This window comes from Papaver somniferum, chromosome 2 (assembly GCF_003573695.1).
Source record: "Papaver somniferum cultivar HN1 chromosome 2, ASM357369v1, whole genome shotgun sequence".
In the NCBI taxonomy this organism is placed as follows: domain Eukaryota; kingdom Viridiplantae; phylum Streptophyta; class Magnoliopsida; order Ranunculales; family Papaveraceae; genus Papaver; species Papaver somniferum.
The window spans coordinates 38,532,733-38,546,811 of record NC_039359.1 but is presented as its reverse complement, the minus strand read 5'-3'; the positions used below and the strand labels follow the sequence as shown (position 1 = coordinate 38,546,811).

Genomic DNA, 14,079 nt, shown 5'->3' with positions numbered 1-14,079 from the left:
ACCACCAACACCATTTTCACCACCGTAAACATCACCACCCCCAACTCCTCTTCACGTCACATCAACCATAATCAAAACCCTAACCATAGTTTCATTTTAAAAATCAGAAGGAAACACAGGTGGATCTGGTGATGTTTTGATGATTCTGTAAGATCGGATGAAGAAATTGGTGAAATTAGGGTTGCAACTGTAATTACAATTGAAGAACGAGAAGAACATATATGGGTTGGTGACGAATTGATTCTGCTGCTGATGAGTACAATTGAAGCAGGAGAAAATTGAAGATGAAATTGAATCCGATCTTGAGAGAGGATGGAAGGAACTATTGAGTTCTGAACCGAGAAATTCAAGGGATTGAGAAGATGTTTCTGTTGCTGTGGATATCAGAGAAGAAATCAGAAAATGAAAAGGAGAAAATGGGTTTATTAAAGATGGTTATTCGACTCGAAGAGTTTGTGAAGATTTAGAAGATAGGTTTAACTTGGATTTGATTTCCAGTTGAACAAGGGAAGTTTTGGTTCGATTCAGAGAAGATGGGGTCGTATTAGGGTTTCCTTGAACTGAGATTTGAAACTGGAAATGTTGCAATTGAGAAGAATTGTAGATGGGTTTGATTTGTTTATGCTGTTGCTTTTGAGAACAATACATGGAGATTGCAGTGGCGACAGTAAGCTGAAGATAATGTTGCTAATGATGGCGGAGACTGAAGCTAGAAACTGAGATGAAGTGATGGTTATGAGCTACAGGGAATAGAAGGTTTGCAAATTGTGTAACTGATGCTGAACTGAAGTAGCAGAATGAATGAAGTCACAGATGAACTGGAGTTACTGATGGAACTGCAAGAAGGAGGAGTTGTGCTTTGAAAGGCCTGAACCTAGATGTATGTTAGGATAGGTAAAAATTACAGGATCTAATGGGTTTTGAACTGCAAAGAGAACTGCAGCTGAAATGACCCAGTGATGTTACAGAGATGATGGCTGGGCATATAACAAGAATTGGCAGATGATGGTGGTGTTGAATCTGTGACTGAGGTGGGGCAGTTGTGAAGTTGCAGGTACAACTCAAGGAGGAGATGTTATGCTTGCATTTAACTGGATATGATCGATGCTCAAGTGCAGGCAGTTGGAGTTGCTGCTACAGGTGGTTGAATTGAAATTGAAGTTGTTGCTGATGGAGTTTGAAATGGAGGTAGTGCTACATTAGACGAGCAGTCGAACTTAATTAAAGAAGTGTGGTTGCAGAATGGATGTAATGGAAGTTAGTATGTGCAGAATTTGGAGGCCGGGATAGTATGTCATGTTGCTGTTGTTTAGAAGGGATTGCGAGATAGAAAGAAGTGCAGGCCTGAAGTTCAATTGCAGTTTCTGGTGGAGAGTTTAACGGAAGCATCGCAGGTGGTTTTGTTTGTGGCAGGAGATGTAAAGTTGCAAGAATTGAACTACAAGACCTGGCTGCAGTTGCAATGGAACTGGAGTTGGTGACTGTTGCAGAAGCTACAACTATGGAGTAATGGTTTCAGTCAGTTGAGTTAACTGAAGCTGTAATGAGTGGAACTTGCGTGTTTGCAGTGAAGCCAAGGATGAGATTGAAGTGAATCTGTAGTTGCAGGTGCAATGAAGTGATGCAATACAATGAGGAATTGCCTGTAAACCTAGATGGAAAGATATACCAGGTGAAGCTGAGTAATGGGTAGACATAACTGGTGGTATTGTTGTTGAAGCGCAGAAACCAATTATGGTTTCATCTTATTTATGATGAAACCAAAATCGGTTTCATCGTATTTCAACAATGTATTTCTATCCATGAAGATGTATAATACCTCTTAAAAAAAATTTTGCAGGTGATTTCTCACGAAACCAAGGTGAAACCAAAATCGGTTTCATCGTATTTATGATGAAACCAAAATCGGTTTCATCTTATTTATGATGAAACCAAAATCGGTTTCATCGTATTTTTGGGAGGTGGTGGTGGTGGGCGGTCGTGGTGCTGGTTTTGGTCGGCAGTGGTCGACTGTGGTGGTGCTGGATGGTAGGGTGGCTGGTATTGGTGGTGCAATTACGTAGTATCAGTGGTGGTGGTGGTGGTGATCGGAGGTGGTGGCGGTGGTGGTCGACAATGGTGGTGCTGGATGGTAGGGTGGCTGGCAGTGGTGGTGCAATTGCGCAGTATCGGTGGCGGCGGCGGCGGAGCGGTGGTGGTCGGTGGCCGGTGGCGGTGGTCGGTGGCGGTGGTCGGTGGCGGCGGTGGTCGGAGGTGGTGGCGGTGGCGGTGGTCGGAAGTGGTGGCGGTGGTTATCGGTGGCGGCGGTGCTTATTGGTGGTTGTTTATTTCTTGTTGGGGATGACAATATAATAAGAATTAAAGTGTGGTTGATTTTTGGTTTTGTTTGGTGATTTAAACTAGAAGGGTAATATAGATAGTTTATATTAAATGGAGTTTTTGTGAACAATTTGTTTTGTTGGAGTTTTTGTATATGGATAGTGACACCTTTGGGGTTATAACTCGCGGACCCAATTATCAACGCCAATCTTAAAAAGTCAGACTTAATTTGATGAGTCAAGAAACTTTTAGGAACGGGTGAGTGAATCAGCTTGAGATGAGTCAACAAAAAACACACACCATTACGTTTTTTCTTCACACTTTTATGTGCACACTTCAAAAGAAAACAGAGACAATTTCAAGGGCTGCTATTTTGCGGAAACAAAAAATGCGACAGCCATAATGGCAATGTTACTTAGAGGTGGGTTCAACTCCGTTTTACTTTTACTCCGGCCATGATTTTGATTGCATATTGCGGGTTGGATCCCCTATCAAACGTGAGAGCAATGGCGAGAAGAGTCCAATCAATTTGAGTCAAACAAACAAAAAAAAGACGCATCAAGGCATCCTAACTGGTTACTGCGCCATTATCTGCCATAGAAAAATATATATGCTTTTTAACAGCAAAAAAGGAAAATTCTTTTTTTTGTATAGATCAAACTTTTCTGAGTTTGTTTTTTTTTTAGTTTTTTATCTTTAAAAAGACAAAAAGTTGAGTACATGTTTCACTAAAATTGATGCTTATACTTGAAATGCTAAAATTTTCTTGTTATAGGCTGTGCTTTGCTCCAAGTGCCTACAACTTTAAAAGAAATCCAGGACTTGCCAACTAGAAAGCTAGTCTCTCCTTATCTTCTTCTCTTGTAATAAACCAGAAAACATTCCTCACACCACCACTCTACTCTGTGTACTATTCTTATACTAGTCACATTTAGCTAGCTTGCAAGTGTTTTGTTTTTCCCCGTAACCCATTATCATTAAGTTTTCTGTTATGTTGCATTCCTCCTACTCCATATTTGCTCATCTTACTCTTTTTGTTTTTTCCTCGATTAGTATTGCCAGCAAATTTCAATTTTAAATCATGAGTGTTGACACCTAACAATTTTACCAACGAGAAAACTGTTGTCGCCCATAAACATTGTAAACAGGGTAGATGGATAATATGAGTCAGTCCGTACGCGATTTGACACTCACGATAAAAGAATTGCTATACTATATCTCCGTTTCAGGAAAATGTGATATTTTTGTAATGCTGTTCTATTCTTTTTTCTTTGATAGAAAAAAAAAAAAAAAAAAAAGAGAGTCAACATTCTAGAAGAAAAGAAAAGGGGTGGGCACTTTAGGTTTAGATTTGATTGTAATAGAGAATCACCAGTACTTATTACAAATTTACTGAAGTCAATAATTGTCATGAAAAAGATAACAAAAGTATTTTCAATCCTTGATTATCGTCGTAATTAATTGTTTGATATAATAAGTGGGTCTGTGTCTAATGAGATTGACTTTACAGACCCATCATCATCATCACTGCTGCTGCACAAAATCTCCTCTAATCTCATCACTTCTTGTCCCTCCTTGCCAACAAATGTTGGCAATGTAATTGCACTAGGAGCTGCAGAAGAATCGTCTGTTAAATCTCTCGCCCTTTGGACTTGATCAATCCAATTCGTTCTTCTTAACACAAACAACATCAGCAATGCACATGTCGCTTGCGCAGCAAGTAATCCAATCCATAAACCAGCAAAACCCATCTTAACCACAAATCCCATGAATATAGCAACCGGCATTCCTACCAAGTAAAATGAACCCAAGTTGATGTTTGCACCAATTGTAGGCCTTGCACTTCCTCTTAAAACCCCACATCCTGTTGTCTGTGGGCAATTCCCAAGTTCACATAATCCTACAATCGGCAATGCCACTGCTGTTAAGTTCAGAATCTCCGAGTCATTGGTGAAAAAACGACCCCATCGATGTCGCATCAGAATAGTAAATGACATAGCCACTAGGCCTAATATAATTGCGCATAGGAGTGAAACAATCATAGCTCTACGAGCTTTAGCCGGTCGGTTTGCGCCTAGTTCGTTACCGACTCGTGTCGATACTCCTAAACTCAGAGCTGATGGAAATACATAAACCAGTGAAGTGGTTTGAATAAGAATCCCCATTGAGGCAATTGTTGCTTTTGGGTTAACAAGTAGGCCACACAGGATTATCATGAATTCGTACCACCACCACTCCAAACACACTGAAAGACAAGTTGGTATAGATAGTTTTAACAAGGAAGACCATCCTCTGACACAATCCATACTAGGTGAGACCCAAGAATCGTTGTACACACCGGAGAAGTAAATGAACGCCGATAACAGGATGAAGAGATTTAGGTTAGACCAAATCATGGCTATTGCAACCCCTCCTACACCCATTTTCAAGTAAACAACCAAAAGGAAATTGAGAGGAACATGGAGCATAAGAGACACAGCCGAACAGTATGTTAATGGCAATGTAATGTTTTGAGTTCTAAGATAGATTCTAAGTGGGTGTAAGAGAGACAGGAAGAAGAGATCCGGGATAGCAAAAGATATATAAACATGAGCTACTGATGAGATTTCTTCATCTTGACCACAAAACAAGAGGATTTTCTTCATGTTTAGCCATATAAAGGAGATAGGGAGTGAAGAACATAGTAAAAGCAGAACTGTTCTTTGTAAAGTTAAACCAAGTAACTTCCATTGTTTTGCACCAAATGCTTGTCCACAAATGGGTTCCATTCCCATGGCTAAACCAGATATGACTGAGTAACCTGTTATGTTTGCAAATCCAATTGAAAGAGATCCTCCTGCAAGTTCAAGCTCTCCAAGATACCCCAAGAAAAGCATAGATATCATAGCTCTTGAGTACAAGACCAAACCTGTCAAAGCTGTTGGTCCTGATATCTTACCTATGGCTTTAATTTCCTCAACATCCTGAAACCAAAAACAAAGTAAACATACCCATGAGCATCATGTTTTAAAGAGACAGAACAAGAGAGATAGAGAGTGTGTGTTTAGTACAAAAATGATGAGTAGAAGTTTCTTATGAGTAGTAGTACCTCAGATGGAGTTGGCCATCTATGGAGTTCATCTTGAGTTTGCAGATTAATGAAGTTGGTTTTTCTCAGAGAGAATAACGAAGAGGGAGAAGGTAGATTTGAGTTATACATAGGAGAGAGTGAGAGAGAGAGAGAGAGAGTTATCAACTATCTATTCAATTTTAAGTACTTTGAAGAAAAAACAAATAATTTTTTAATCAGAGACTTCAATAAAACTCAGCTGTTTTGTCTGTGTTTAGATGGTTTTCTTGTTTGTGTGTCTTTGATATAGGAGAACATATAGAGAAGGGGGGAGGCAATGCATAGAGGACTTGGAACCAGTTGGCCGGGTCCTAAGAAACAGGTGTCGATCATGTACATTTAGAATATAAAGTACCAATTGGGCGTATTATGCCTATCACAACTAAAAAAAAAAAAAAAGCTTTATGCTTGCAAATTTGTCCACTGATTCTACTTTGTTAAGATGATGGTTCATTTAAGTTTCTGGCTCCGAGAAGATTAAGAAGCTTCAATAGTCCTAGTGTAAACGGTAAGATTTTCTAGAGAGACAGCCAAATGAGAATCAGACAAGCTTGAATGTACTATCGGTTTTTTGTAACTTGAGAATGCTCAGAATAAGAGTAATTAATGTCGATTTCTACTGTAGCTAAACGACCAATTATTCGAACATGATCGGGTCTGTGCAGCACCAACACGCAACTTATCCATCGCATTCGGTATCCACTGAATAATCAGCATTTCATTCTCCATTTCTTTGTGGTGGGCATTTGATGAAATATGAACTTGAGTTTGTGTTCCTTCAAAAGGATTTTGTTTAGATTTGAAGTTTGTAAAATAATCACAAAATCAATCTAATCTAAAACAAAAAGAAAAAAATCATTGGAGGTGTGGATTTTTCTTTAGTGGGGGTTAATTCATGACATTCTAGTAGTAGTCAAATTACTCAACATGATATCTCTTCACCATGGAATTTAGGTATCAAACAAAGCATGGAGTGTGGATTTTTGATTAGCGCATCAATAAGAACAAACTTGTTTTTGTGTGGTGGTGGGATTGTAGTAAAATCAATGACATCATTTCAAGTGGAAGTGCAAAATCTTATCTTTGGTTATTTTTACTATTTGTTTTGAGTTTTTATTTTGAAAATTTTCTGTGTTTGTAAGTAGGGGGTAGTGAGTGTATTTGGGTCAGATCTCTATTTTAGTGAGATGAAAAACTGGTAGTCTGGAGAGCAAACAGCTTCATAAAAGGAAACACAATTATGTGCATCCAATTGAGAGCCATTGAATTTGTACCAACTTATCTTTTCTAAACAAACAGTGCAAGTACTGAACAAACTCTCTCTCTTTCTTGCTTGATTGAAATTTTTGGGGTTTGCTTCTGCTTATCTCTGACACAAACAGAATCCCCCACCTTCCCAAGTAGCTCATCTTTTTTTTTACAGTCCAGCTACGAGATATCAGTTTCCTTTTATAGCAGAAAATTTACTCCCCTCCCCCCCCCACCCCACCTGGAATTCATAACCCCAGTTGTCGGTCATTTCATGTGTGTGAACAAGATTCTTATTACAATTTTTATAGATCTGCTTGTGGTGTGTGTGTGTGCCATGACCCCATGATGACTCTCATATCAACCACATTTTTCTCAATTAATTAAAACTGATGGAGTGTAAGATTTCACACTCATTGTTGCGGCCACGGAGGTGTCTTTTTATTGAGCCAATACAAAACCTATCAAGTTGGGGTTCAACCTCATCAAAACCCATAACAATTCCAAAGTACATAAGAGGAATTTTAAACTTGGGTTACTCATTCTGCTGTGATTCCAAGGGACTTAATCCCACGAAAAGAAAGCAGCACATAAATTCCAAAAGAACTGACCTGAATACCTCATAATTTACTGAAATATGCTGCCACAGTTAATATCATCTGACAAATGTATACGATGGAAAAGGATTGTATTTTACTGCTTGTTTTCTAATTACTGTGAGAGTGAGGAGAGGGAAATGGATTCCAACTAAGAAAGCATAGCAGCAGTAATAATAACAACTCCATGTTGTGAACCATTCTGAAAGTTTTTCTAAATATAATCATAATGCTACGTTTAGTAAAGTATTAAAAACAAACTGCAAATTCTATGTTAAGCTACTCTGGAAGAAAAGAAATTCTGTAAGCAAACCATAAACATAATTATTATGACTGCCGAAGTAGCTGTTTTGCTTCTTGGCTTGTTTATTCCTTTTCATAAAGGTTATTCAGCCATGGTCAGAACATATTTGAAAATAGGGGTTAATTAACTCAATGCTATCCTTGCAACAAGGTATAAGACATTTCTAATCACGAAAGAATGTAATCAGCACTGAATTTATTCCAATATTCTGACACAAGCAAAAGAAGATAAAGAGACCTCCACAAAAACCAATCAAGCTCAATAAAACTGGCCACACTTGTGTCTTAATCGATGTTTTATATCAGCATAATTTAAACACTAACTATATATCCAGAACTCCATTAAGCGCATATGCACAATAAAGTCCGCTATATTCTAAGACGTTTCAAAAGAACCAACAATGGTAGCCAACCAATACTGCAGTGGAGAAATCTTCAGAAAGGAATTGATGCAATCATTGACTGAAAATATCTTTGGCTTATCGAAGCTGTCCTTAGGACCGCTCTTTGAATCAACACCAATGGGTGCGTGTAGTTTTCCATATGAATAGCTATAAAGCAAACATTGTTAGGAGATAGGAATGCTCCGCGTCCAACAAATTCTTACCAGATACCATAGTTCATTAACATCTTTGCTAGGAAAAGTAACAACCACAATTCATATCTGAATAGGCATGGGAATATAAAATGAATTTGTCAAAGTGAATGCTGGCATGCTACTCTTATCTATTGGGTCACATGGAGTTGCTGCACAAGCTATTTTCTTGCTCTGAAGATCTAGTTCTAGCTACATCAACTAAACACACACATGAAAAAATGGGCTGGCGTTTTCAGTATAATGAACATCAGCTGTCTTGCTCTGAGTATCAGCATGGATGACATATATTATTTTTAGATAGGTTTAATTTCTGTGAGGAAGGGTGGGGACATCAACCTCGTTAAAACCAAAAATTAGTAGAACAGAGGCTCAATGACGTCCACTGTAATGGTTGACAGAGTGTTATAACAAACATAGGTTCCTGCTGGCATTTTCAACCAGGGGTACTGGCCTCAACAATTTCTTTCAATTTTTCTACCTAAATTTGATGTGGTTTGATGATTTTGCTAAAAATGCTCAATGATATATATATTGTAATAACGCCTCAAAAAGATACACAAAATTTCACACCTGCGTTATACTTTCATTGGAGTACAAGCTGATAGAGATGCTCATACCAAAAGTTACAAACAACAACTAGAAGAAGACCTAAGTGATTTTCCTCTTCTAGACTTCAAATGAATTTTCAGAAAGAAGAGAAGTGGGTTTAGATACTGAAGAAAAGTAACAAACACCATGTACAGATCTTCTGTTCCTCTTCTTTTCTTGTTTTGTGTTTTCCTAGCTATTTGGGTAACTGTGGGTGTAAACAAAATATACAATAGTAATACCTTATACGTGGATGATCCTGGGCTTGCCAGTATGAGATCGTGGAAGAGCCAGTATAGCTACTAGTCCACTGGCAAAGGCTGCAATTGCTCCTACAGCAAAAGCCGGTGAGTTCCCCCCACCAAATAGTTGATCCCATGGTCCACTTCCTAGGGATACAATCACCTGACATATCAACACCCACTCTCAGAATCTGTACAGCTAAAATTTATAAGTCATGCAATAGTCAAATAGCTTAAATCATCAACAATATCTTGTACACAGATATCCTCTGATTTCCTACAACCATGAAAAACCAGCAACTGTGCACACTGAAAAAGTAGTCAAAATACTAGATGATAATACGTTAAAATAGCTATTGATGTGCAGGTAATATGGGCATTTCTTTCAATTGTTGAAGGATGAACAGCCAATAAACCGCATAATGAATTTGTACAACAAAACTATTGAAATCAAGAGCTTTTGCTACTAGATTTGCAATATAAAACAACCTTATGACTAACAAGTGAATCTGCATAACCTTACCACCAACGGAGCGACAGATTCTTTCTAGGAAAACAATCTGATGCTTAATAAGTTTTTAGGTTTGACCTCTAAAAGTTTATATTAACAGTAACATGTGGTTTTCTTCTTAGAAATTAGGAAAAGAAAATTGGAAAGCAGAAGACCAAACATACCTGCGGAATCACAATAGCTATATTCAGGACACCCATTGATAAACCTGCAAGGTCCAACCAATAGCAAAAGCCAATCATCAACCACATCTCTTTAAAACAGATAATGGTTCAAACAAAAACCAATACTTACCCTGGCCTAGTCCTAAAGCCTCCGTACGGGTAGCAATCATAGCATAAGGAACACTGTAGGTTACCTGAAAGTAGGAACATGAATCAAATAGTCAAAAGAGATCACAGACGCAAACCATTTGATATCAGTACTGAACGGCTGTCTTGGGTTGCTATAAAGAAACTGTCCTGCCTATTTATCTAGAAACTTGCTTAAACCTGGTTTGGGCTAGTTAAAAATCGAGACATTCCAAACTGATATACTCTAAAACATTACCCATACAAATCAATGTAAACAACTAGTCGAATTTTTGAAAAGTTCAAAATAGATCATTCTAAATTTCTTGCACTAGAGAATGAAGGAACTTACTGCTAGTGGAGCACCAAGGATTGTAAAAACAACTAGTGAGGCAATTACGATGCCAGCAGGAGGAAGATCATGCGCAGAGAAATCCATATTCTTTGCCACGAATGATATTATAAGCATTGCTACAAAGCAAAATGACATCAGAATGTTTGAAACACCCCAGACGAAACCACCGCCCCACTTCTTGCAAACTTTCTCCATCACAACAGAAGTTACTCCAATAACCACAGAATTCAACATCAGACCAAATGCTCCCATGCTTACTCCTGTATGATAGTTCTGCCCTTCATTGGGAATCCCTTTGTAAATTTCCCGACCCATCCAATCAGTATCAAATAGAAGAAACGGGAACCATCCAACCCATGTCAGAGAGGTAACGAGCAGGATTATCCATATAGGTCCCGTCAGATACGTAAATGTATGAAATAATTCCCCAATAAATGGTTCGTGGACGCTATCGGACAGATCAGGTCTTTCATTTTCAGAGTTTGTGGATCTGTTGGAAGGTAAAGGCACTTCTTGGGCTGCCGAAATGCTCACATAAGTTGTTATGACCATAAAAGCAATATCAAGAAGGAATGCAGACTTGAGATTGGCACAGTTAACGCTGCATGAGGAGGTGATGGTGAAGGGGAAAATTCTGAACCAGCCACTGTAGGATCCGGTGGCAAACCCAAGGATGTTACCCACAGCCATGAAGAGTGAGAAATGCGCATTTGCTATGCGACTCCTTCTTTGATCCTTCCCTAAAAATATATTTAGATAATAGTCAGTTGGGTGTTTTTGTTATCGAATTCTTTCAGAGAAATAATGCTAAGTGACACAAACAACTGATGGCATAAACCTCCAATGGTGTTTCTCATACTTTCTTGCTGGTGATTTTTCTCATTCAATAAATTTTGTCCATAAATGGAAACTGTGGGCTGATGCAATACATGACTATGCATTTGTACTTCAACATTAAATTCATGAACTTGGTGGCATGAAAGCCATCAATGATTAACAATCCAAAAGACTGTGGGGATATACATTGAGCCAAGAATCTTACTAGTTATCATACAATAATCGCCAAATAGTTGAAACTGAAAACCAAGGTAAAAAAAACAATCATATTAATGCAACATTATTGTAATCAGGATTTAACGAGGATGGGAAATGTTAACACATTCTGTTCGAGTGCATCACAGTTACCAACAATCAGCCTTTCAGTCATTTCTACGTGAGTCCTTACATAAAGGACTATCTTGATGTGAGAGTCCTAGGAAAGCTCTGTTACATTCTGACCATATTACAGGATATGCCCAAGAAATAACCAAAGACGTTATGCTAGAACAAGACTAAGAACAGCTCAAAGGATTATGCTACTCAGTTTATACCGTTCAACAGACCCACTTGAATCTTTAGGTAAAATTGTTCAGATGAACGCAAGTGTCTTATGTGTCAGCTCTATGAGATGATCCTCAATTCTCCTCATACTTGTTGACCCAAGAGATTTGAGTAGAAAGGACAGCATATTCAATATCATCATTGCATGAAAAAATCGTTTCAGATTTGTCAATAAATAGGACTCATGTTAGTCCAGTTCACCCAGTGGACAGCTCTTTTTGTTTTTGTTATTTCTATACCGTGTTACTTAACAGGTAGGTATGCATGGACAGTCTCGAGTTACTACCAGATTGCAAGTGTGCAGGCATTTCCTTTCCTGAACACAGGTAGGCAAGATTGAACCAATAAACAAAGAAGTGAGCTAGGCTTGCAAAACCTCTTATTGCAGCCTGAGAAACTTGAGGACTTCATGTAATGAAAATTACCACGCAGTTTAGCAAAGATTTATCACTTTCACCACGTATCCACCTAAGTAGACACTTTTTTTTTCAAAAAACTGGTTGAAAGACAATTGACCATGGAATAAGCGACCAAAATTAATTAAGTGAACTCCACCTCTACAAACACAATCATCAAAGTTCAAACATACAGGAGGAGGATGCGAAAAGGATGAGCCAAAGGCTCGTGAGCACCTAGTGGACAACTTAAAGTTGGAAATAAAAACAACTTTACATTATTAAAGGCAGACAACTGATACCCCAATTGATCATTGACACGCCCACATATGAATCATAATCCTACTTTCCCCTTTATCCAAATAGTACTAAGTTAATCTACTTTCTCTAGTATCCTCACTGTTCTTACCTAACTCTACAGCCTCTACTTTAAATTCCATTAATTGCTGTAATCATCATCTCATTAAATACTAAACAAAATTCTCCACTTGAGTTACTGTTCTTAATCATTTCAAAACTTTAGTTAAGCAATCAATCTACCTTTACTAAATTACAAAGTACCTTAGATCAAATCGTTCACAAAAGGCTAGGCAAAAGTATAGTCGGAAACTCTAGATTTACTGAGGATGCGTTGGAACACATAAACCTCAAAATCTCACCGACTATCAGGGGCTAAAATGGCACCTTTTCGCAACCTCTACTTGAAGGTGGTAGGGAATAGGGAATACCTCATCACTGTTACAAGAATAGAAAATTAGTTTTTCTTAGAAATTCCCCACCACAATCCCTCTTTTTCCTGATATTACACAAACACCATTTCCGGCAAAGTTTATTGTTAATGACTCACAATCAGTTCCTTTCATAAAGACCTCCCAAACAAAAAACTTGATTAAAAACAAACAAAAGCATGAAATAGACATTAAGCACATAATGATCGCATTAATTAACCTAACAGTTTAGTATTTTTTAGCACTTTACCAATACATCAAATGACCTAACCTTTTCAGCCATATTTGTACTAATTTTAACACTGAATTTGAGCATTATTGTAGATCCAAAATTTCACTATCATAAAGGTTGTTTGCTCAGTTTTACTGTAATCACCGTCCGTAAACTAGTTTCGTACCGGCAAAGGGTTTAATTAGGGGTTTTCAATTGCACAATTAGTCCATAGAAACAAAATTAACAAAGTGAAAATCAAAATCAAGAATGATAAAGACATAGCAAGTGAAAATCAAAATCAAGAATGATAAAGACATACCAGTAAGATCAGCGAGAAGAGCACGACAAGGACCTTGAGTCATATTATTAGCAACATCAAGCAACCAAAACCCTAAGACAAAAGCAATAATAGCTCTAGGTCTTGATTGATTAGTATCACCTAGCAAACCACCAATATCAGCAGAATGACCAATAACCAAAACAGCCAATATAATCGAAATAGCTCCAGCTACTATAAATGGTTTCCTTCTACCAAATTTACTAGTACAACGATCACTCATATGTCCAACTAATGGCTGTACTAAAAAACCAGATAATGGACCACATAACCATACTAAACTCGCAAAAGCGTGCGGAATTCCCAATTCTTGTACATACGGTGTTAATAATGATAATTGTAATGCCCATCCAAATTGTATTCCACATCCCATTGATGCTACTCGAAATATCTTCCTTAATGGTACTTTTTTCGGGACACTGTTTTCTGTTCGGTTGTTCCTGCTTCTTACCCTTGTTGTTCCTCGGTTTTGACTCCCCGGAACTGTCATCTCTCTGTCGACTATAGAGTTCCAGAAAATTTCTTCGTCTTCTCCGTTTTGTTTCTCCTAGGAATAGGATTGTGTGTTTGTTGCAGAGGGGAGAGAGGTGGCGGGATGGAGATGTACACGTTGGACGGGTTAAGGAAGAAGAAGAGGAAAGCGGAGAAAGAGAGAGAACGAAAAGGACCTTATTTTTCAAATGAATTACGGTGGAAAAGAACACATTCGCTTTAATCAAGGGATAAAGTTGGAAAATAAATGATTCGTTTATCCCCACTGTCCACTTTATTGTATGTCCTTGACTCTTGGTTTGTCCGGTTTTATGGACGGTGAGATGTTGCTCGATCTTTTCTTTATGGACGGTGTATATGGATTCCGAATGAAG

General features: G+C 38.1%; 2 protein-coding genes across 2 annotated transcripts; both read right to left on the bottom strand.

The window, feature by feature from the left end:
* Positions 1 to 3,631: 3,631 nt before the first annotated feature.
* LOC113347401 (protein DETOXIFICATION 48-like) lies at positions 3,632 to 5,673 on the bottom strand. Its single transcript, XM_026591044.1, has 2 exons — positions 5,408 to 5,673; positions 3,632 to 5,282 (listed from the first exon to the last, which is right to left on the bottom strand). The coding sequence occupies exons 1-2, from the start codon at positions 5,516 to 5,518 to the stop codon at positions 3,777 to 3,779; spliced, it is 1,617 nt and encodes a 538-aa protein (XP_026446829.1). The 5' UTR covers positions 5,519 to 5,673; the 3' UTR covers positions 3,632 to 3,776.
* A 3,053-nt stretch (positions 5,674 to 8,726) lies between these two features.
* LOC113347400 (sucrose transport protein SUC4-like) lies at positions 8,727 to 13,875 on the bottom strand. The gene is made up of 5 exons (XM_026591043.1): positions 13,196 to 13,875; positions 10,157 to 10,899; positions 9,809 to 9,872; positions 9,679 to 9,722; positions 8,727 to 9,166 (listed from the first exon to the last, which is right to left on the bottom strand). The coding sequence occupies exons 1-5, from the start codon at positions 13,701 to 13,703 to the stop codon at positions 9,005 to 9,007; spliced, it is 1,521 nt and encodes a 506-aa protein (XP_026446828.1). The 5' UTR covers positions 13,704 to 13,875; the 3' UTR covers positions 8,727 to 9,004.
* Between the last annotated feature and the right edge of the window lie 204 nt (positions 13,876 to 14,079).